This window comes from Dipodomys ordii, unplaced genomic scaffold (genome assembly GCF_000151885.1).
Source record: "Dipodomys ordii isolate 6190 unplaced genomic scaffold, Dord_2.0 Scaffold118, whole genome shotgun sequence".
Taxonomy (NCBI): Eukaryota; Metazoa; Chordata; class Mammalia; order Rodentia; family Heteromyidae; genus Dipodomys; species Dipodomys ordii.
The window spans coordinates 3,243,420-3,250,114 of record NW_012267334.1 but is presented as its reverse complement, the minus strand read 5'-3'; the positions used below and the strand labels follow the sequence as shown (position 1 = coordinate 3,250,114).

At 58.9% G+C, this 6,695-nt stretch overlaps 1 protein-coding gene across 1 annotated transcript in view; it reads right to left on the bottom strand.

Moving 5' to 3' along the window:
- The window catches only part of Tmem8c (transmembrane protein 8C), a 9,178-nt gene extending 2,483 nt beyond the window's left edge, over window positions 1–6,695 (bottom strand). The window contains exons 1-3 of the mRNA XM_013029430.1: window positions 6,559–6,695; window positions 3,001–3,115; window positions 2,390–2,538 (exon numbers count right to left, since the gene is read on the bottom strand). Of these exons, the coding sequence (XP_012884884.1) occupies window positions 2,390–2,538; window positions 3,001–3,115; window positions 6,559–6,693 (399 nt within the window). The 5' untranslated portion in view covers window positions 6,694–6,695. The remainder of the gene's footprint in view (window positions 1–2,389; window positions 2,539–3,000; window positions 3,116–6,558) is intronic.

Below are 6,695 nucleotides of genomic sequence, written 5' to 3'. Positions count from 1 at the left end.
ACAGCCTCACACAGAGGACAGCCTCACCCAGAGAACACAGCCTCACACAGAGGACAGCCTCACACAGAGAACAGCCTCACACAGAGGACAGCCTCACACAGAGAACAGCCTCACATACAGAACAGCCTCACACAGAGAACAGCCTCACACAGAGAACAGCCTCACACAGGGGACAGCCTCACATAGGGGACAGCCTCACACAGAGAACAGCCTCACACAGGGGACAACCTCACACAGGGGACAGCCTCACACAGAGAACAGCCTTACACAGGACAGCCTCACACATGGGACAGCCTCACACAGAGGACAGCCTCACACAGAGGACAGCCTCACACAGAGGACAGCCTCACACAGAGAACAGTCTTACACAGGACAGCCTCACACAGAAGACAGCCTCACACAGAGGACAGCCTCACACAGAGAACAGCCTCACACAGAGAACAGCCTCACACAGGGGACAGCCTCACACAGGGGACAGTCTCACACAGAGGACAGCCTCATACAGGGGACAGCCTCACACAGAGGACAGCCTCTCACAGAGGACAGCCTCACACAGGGGACAGCCTCACACATGGGACAGCCTCACACAGAGGACAGCCTCACACAGAGGACAGCCTCACACAGAGAACAGCCTTACACAGGACAGCCTCATACAGGGGACAGCCTCACACAGAGGACAGCCTCACACAGGCGACAGCCTCACACAGGCGACAGCCTCACACAGGTGGACATCCTCAAGCAGGTGGACACCTCATGCAGGTGGACATCCTCATGCAGGGATCAGGGTTCGCTTGTCACTAGACAAGTGAAGACTACTTTCAATGTTCTAGAACTTGACCTGATTTGAATGGGAGGCCACAGCGGTGGGGTTGGGGAGGCCTCCGGTGCCGTAGACTGTGGTCTGGAAGGCCTCATCAGCCAACCCAACAGGGCTAGCACCGGGCTCCCCTGATGAGCGGGGCCCGGCCAGGCCTCCAGTGGGCCTGGCTTGCACCTGGGAGCCCTGTCTTCTGGCTGTCTACCAGCTAGCTGTTCCAGCATCTCTTCCCACCAGCTGGGTGAGCCAGGGCACATGAATCCCAGGGTGCCACCATCCAGAGATCCGACATGTTAACTGGGAAGTGCACTTGGGGGACCAGAGGCTGGGAGGCAGCTATGGCTCGGGGCCTGAATCTGAGGCAGTGTGGACACTGGTGGGGACTCTAGGGAGTGGGTCCTGCCCTGGCTTTCAAATCCAGCCAGAGTCAGATCTAGCCAAGAGAGGCTGAGAAAAGACCCCGACCCCTGGGAGGCAGGAGATGAGCTATCGGAAGGAGTATGAATGTGTATGCATTCTGGCAGGCTAATGAATGGCTGGGCCTAGACGCCCCTGCGGCCCGGCGGTTCTGGCCTTGCAGGTCAGCCCAGGGCCAACACTACTTCCCTAAGTCCCAGTGAGAAAGAAGCTTCTTGTCAACTGCCCCCAAGTCGGGTGGCTGCTGTCCCAGTGGGGCACCATGGTGGGTGACTAGCTCTGCCCTCCACGGTTAGCGATGAATGAATGGGTTTGAAACTTGCCACCAGGATTTCACTTTCCCTCCCTTCAGCTGTGAACGTACCCTGGTGGCTCTGCCCTGAGCCGTTGCTGGGGGTCTGGCTGCCTGTTCTGGTCCCTGTGTCTGTCTGTAGCTCTGAGTGACAGCAGAAGTCAGGTGGGGCTCAACGTAGGGCACCCAAGATTTTGGATGATGCTCTATTGAGAGCAAAACACAGCAGAGGGACTTGAACTCGGAGCCCAGGGGTACTGCAGGCCTGGAAAGCCAACCTCGTCTGCAGCCGGCTGGCCTTCGGTATCTGCGGTCTGGTCCCTCCTGCCCTGGGGTGGGTGCCGGTAGATGCCCCGGGCCCTTCCCAAATCAGTGTCCCTCTTCCCCCCATGGCAGCTTGGTTGGACTGTAGGCCTTGTCACCAGGAGGGGTCTGAATGTGAAGGGCAGGCTGGGTGCCAGCTGCTCCCCAGGGATGTGGTATCGGGTTCAGGCTTCATCGTCCCCATCCCACTGCCTCCTTATAGCCAAGCCCAGGATGCCCCCTCCAGGAAGTCTCCCCAGATGACTCCAGACTGCTTCCTAAATTGGTGCTACACTTCTGATGGTGGCTGACGAGGAGCCGCTACTCTGTGCCTGCCCGCATGCAGGCCTGTCACCTCTGTGGCTTTGGAGACTCGTGGGAGAAAAGGCTGAGCAGCAAGGGGCTTCGGCCTTGCCCAGTGTCAGCATATTTTCGGGCATTTCCGTGTCCAGTCTGACTGTCTGGGAGGGTAGGAGGTGCACAGATGCTACCCTCCCCCCAGGGTGTGGGGAGTCAGGGCCAGGGGCAGGTCCTGGGTCGCTGAGGCACACGGTACATACCCACTTCACGGTGATGATGAGGATGGCCGTGCCGATGGGGCCCGAGTACACCCCGTATCCCTGGTGGTCGTGGTAGGTCCTGACCGCGATGGTCAGCACACCGAACATCACCAGTGTTGACCTCTGAGGCTCATCGAAGTCAGCCAGAGCTGGGGGCCGGGGACAGGCAGGTGCGGGGCGGGGTGTGTGAGCGGCCTCCTCCTCCCTCCCAACTGCACCTCCATACTTAGCTACCTTGAGCCCTCAGCCCCGTGTCCATGACTAACAGGTGTGGGAGTGAAGCGGACCGGCTGTATCCACAGGGCACTGGGGCTGACACAGGAGAGCTGTGAGTGGTCACGCAGGGCCCCAAGCGGCCCTCAGGCAATGGAGTTGCCTTCAGATCAAAGCCTTGGGGGTGCCTACCAGTGCTCGGTCGGGGGGACCCACGCCCCAGAGCCCAAGCGTGGGAGGGGCTTGCCTTCTGGAAGCCCGAACAAACAACTGTTCCTACCCGCTAGGAGGAAATCCTGGGCCGCAGAGGGTGATAGAGCTGGCTTTTGGAGCGAGGCAGGCTGCACCGGGAGGGAGGTGCTCTTAGAGCTGGGGTGGGCACAGCGGGCATCACTCACCCATCAGGGAGACCCACATGCTCAGGGCTGTCCCGTAAACACTGAAGTATTCCAAGATGTCGTGGCGGAGAAAGCAGAGCACGGAGAGGCCTGGGCCGCTGCAGGCGTGGTAGAACTGCGGGGAAATCGCGCATGGTCAGTGGGCAGCGGGGATGGGTGCTGCCCAGGAGGACAGGGGCCGAGCCGGAGCCTGGTCCCAGGGGGCCAGGCTACTCAGGACCTGGGGCACACTTCATGACTCCTTCTGGGCACCGTAGCCTCCGCTCCTCACAGCGTGGGTGGGGGGGATGAGCAACCGTGGACATCACCTGGGGAGGAAAAACCTTTGACCTCTGACCTGTGTTCTGGCTGGGAATGGAGAATTGCTGGCTTCTGTCTCTTTGAAGAGACCCCTTGCCCTCAAGTGGGGTCTAAACCCAGCACCTTCTTTCTCCTTGTCCTTTCCCCATATTCTCGAAGTTGTCTCCCAACTGCCTAACTGAATAGCTGTGTGTGTGTGTGTGTGTGTGTGTGTGTGTGTGTGCGTGTGTGTGCATGTGTGTGCCTGAGGCTTAAACTCAGAGCCTGGGCAGTGTCCCTTAGGTTTTTTTCTTTCAAGGGTCGTACTTTACCACTTGTACCAGAGCTCACTTCCAGCTTTTTGGTGGCTAACTGGAGACAACAGTCTCATAGACATTCCCACAGGGACTGGCTTTGAGCCATGATCCTCAGAATCTCAACCTCCTGAGGAGCTAGGATTGCAGGTGTGAGCCACCAGCTCCCGGCTTGAATAATGATTTTTAAAGCAAAATGCTTCTTGTTTTCCAAGCCGTCTTACAGAGAACAGCTCTCTCTCTCTCTTTCCATCTGCATTCACATTTCATCATTTTAAGTAATATTTAATTACATGACATAATTATTTTGACAAGTTTGGCTGCCATAAACAAGCTTGGGAACTGGCACAATGGGCTCTTGGTGAGACCAGCTCGGCGGGAGGGAGCTGGCGTACTGGAACCCGGCCTGCGGGCGGCAGAGCTGCCACGGGAGCGAGGGGCTGGGGGTGATGGACAGCTCCTGCTGATGGCAACTGTACGCGGACCAAAATTAAGGCCGTCTTGGAAGCACGGATAGAAATTCAGTGGTCCTCTTCTTTGTTCTGCTCAGGGCTGCCTAGATACTGAAGCCACTGGGTTTTGAAATGACATTGGCAGAGAGGAGGGTAGAGGAGGGTAGCCAGGTGCTATTTAGCTCAAGGCAAGAAGAGCTTCAGGTGAGGCCTCATCAAGGTAACTAAATGGAGAAGGGAGGAGATATTCTATGTTGTTTTCTTGCCTTCGGCTCCTTCCAGAACCCCGACACCCCCCCCACCCTTGGGTCCCCCTGAAGCGGGAATTAGTCTGTGCCATTGTAAACGCCCAAGCAGTTCCTGTGCAGGGAGGAGGGGCAGGGCAGCCATCGGGGCCTCCAGGACCCTCCTCCTGACTGACCTGGCCTGGTAGGGGTGCAATGGAGGCCTGTGGACAGGCCTAGAACATCTTGCTTGGGGCTCCGACAAGAGGCTGTTGGCTCGGGCCTCCGAGAACACCAGCTCTGTGGATCTTTTAAGGGGTCTGTGGTACAGTGTACAGCATGGTGTCCCCCACAGACTGCGGCCATGGTCAAGGAGGTCCTGGTTGGGAAGTAAGAGAGCTGGGGGGACGGAGAGGGGAGATGGTGGTTTGGAGGCCTGAGGACATTTGTCCCAGGAGGCAGCTGCCCCTGCCACTCCGGGCAGGGCTGGGTGGGCCTCTGAGGCCAGCCACAGAAGCAGCTGGGCCCAGCCCAGGCCCCGGCAGGGCAGGGTGGCCGGGCTGGGAACTTGGCCCGGGGAAGGTGATTCTGGCTTCGTTCTTGGCCCTGAGGCCTTGGCATGGCTTGGAGGTTCCTGTCTTGTCTTGGTGTCTCATCCACTAATAGAGTCTCTGATCCTGACCCAGGTTGGCTCCCAGAAGGAGCAAGAGGGGCTGGGACGGGGCACGGGGCACAAGGCAGCTTCAGTGTGCTCACGTCCACGGTGACAGCAGTGGCTCTGTATCCACTCCACCCAACAGCAGTCCCAGAGCTACAGGAGGCACTCAGGCTAAGAGGCTGTGCGCGGAGCCCCAGGCACGGTCCCCACCAAGCGCTGGCTTGGGGCTCATTGTCCTTGGTGTGAGGTGGGCATCGAGCGTGAGGGGCTCTGGTTCTTCAAGGACTAGGCCCGGGAGGCTCGCTGTTACCTACGACAGGGCCACAACGCGCCCCACAGCCCATGCGCATGTGTGGCTGCCTGTAAAACCAGATTTGACGGCTTGGCACAGGGTGACCCGAGGATGAGTCTGGATCACGTGTGGGCGCTTGCCCATTGTGGCATGCTGCTGGGGAGAAAGGCCAGCCTAGGGTTGCGGCGCTGTCTCCCACAGGTCTGGCTCTGTTCTGAGTGGGAGGCTGGAGGCCCGTGAACCTCCTCTGCGCATGCGTCATACAAGGGAAGCTGGAGGGGAGACCGTGGGAGGGAGCAAGGCTTAGAGAGGCCAGTAGTAGGGGAGGCAGAACGACCCAGGGCAGGAGGGAGGGCTCTGAAAGAGATGGGCAATGGGTAGATGATAGACATGAATAATTAGATGATCTGTAGACAGGTGATAGACAGATGGTGGGTTAGAGTAGCTGTTAGGCAGACGATTGATGATTAGGTAGACAATAGACAGACACCAGCCAGAGGACCGGCTAGACAGTCAGAGAGACCCCCAGGGGGTCAGGGGGAAGGAAAAAACCTGGCAAAGAAAGATCCAGGGACTGAGGGCCAGCGGGAATTCTGTGGGGATACAGTTTCTGAAACTGAGAGAGAGAAATTGAGAAACAGGCAGGGAGAACAGAGAGGCGGAGAGGGAACCTCACACAGAAAACCAGCAAGGCAATGGGGGGAAAGAGAGCCATGGGAGAGGGGGAGGCAGAGGGCCTAGAGACGGGGTGCGCCAGGCCTCCACGGAAACACAGAGAAATCACCCCGTGACAGTTACCTGGAAACGGCGGGGAGCGGGGAGAGTGAGCCGGGAGCCCATCAGCTCGCCAGAAATAGAACGAGAAAGAAGGATCTAAGAGAGGCAGGCTCTGGGAAAGGGAGCCAGCAGCAGAGAGGCACCCGCCCTTCCCCCCTAGGGACGGCTCAGAATCCTGGGATCAGGCTCACCTGGGCCTTTCACATTTCCTGGCCCCCCCCCCCCCGGCCCTTCCCTCCCCATCCCCATTCCCCACCCCCCCACCTGCCCCACGGCCAGCAAGTAGGCAGACTGGGTGGGCCAGCCTAGCAGGGTGTTAGCTGAAAGAGAAGCGGGAACCTGAGCCCAGAAGGGCTGCGGTGGCTTTTGAGTCATCCCTGAAAACAGTCTGACCCAGAAGGAAACTGAGGCAAAGAGAACGGGAGGCACGCGGGGAAGCCCGCTCGCTAGATCCCCATTCTGCAGCTCTTTGGGACACTTCCAGATCATCTCTCTCCCCCCAGCACCCGGGACAGGGGCATGAGCCCTCCCCGAGGTGCGCCCTCCCGGCCCCCACACTCACCGCCACAAAGAACATGGTGAACACGTAGACCATGGCTTCCATGTGGAAGCGCCTCTTAGCAGCGATGCTGACCAGGGGCAGAAAGGCCAGGCTGCTGAGGGTAGGCAGGAGCAGTTTGGCCACGAGGGACCCCATGG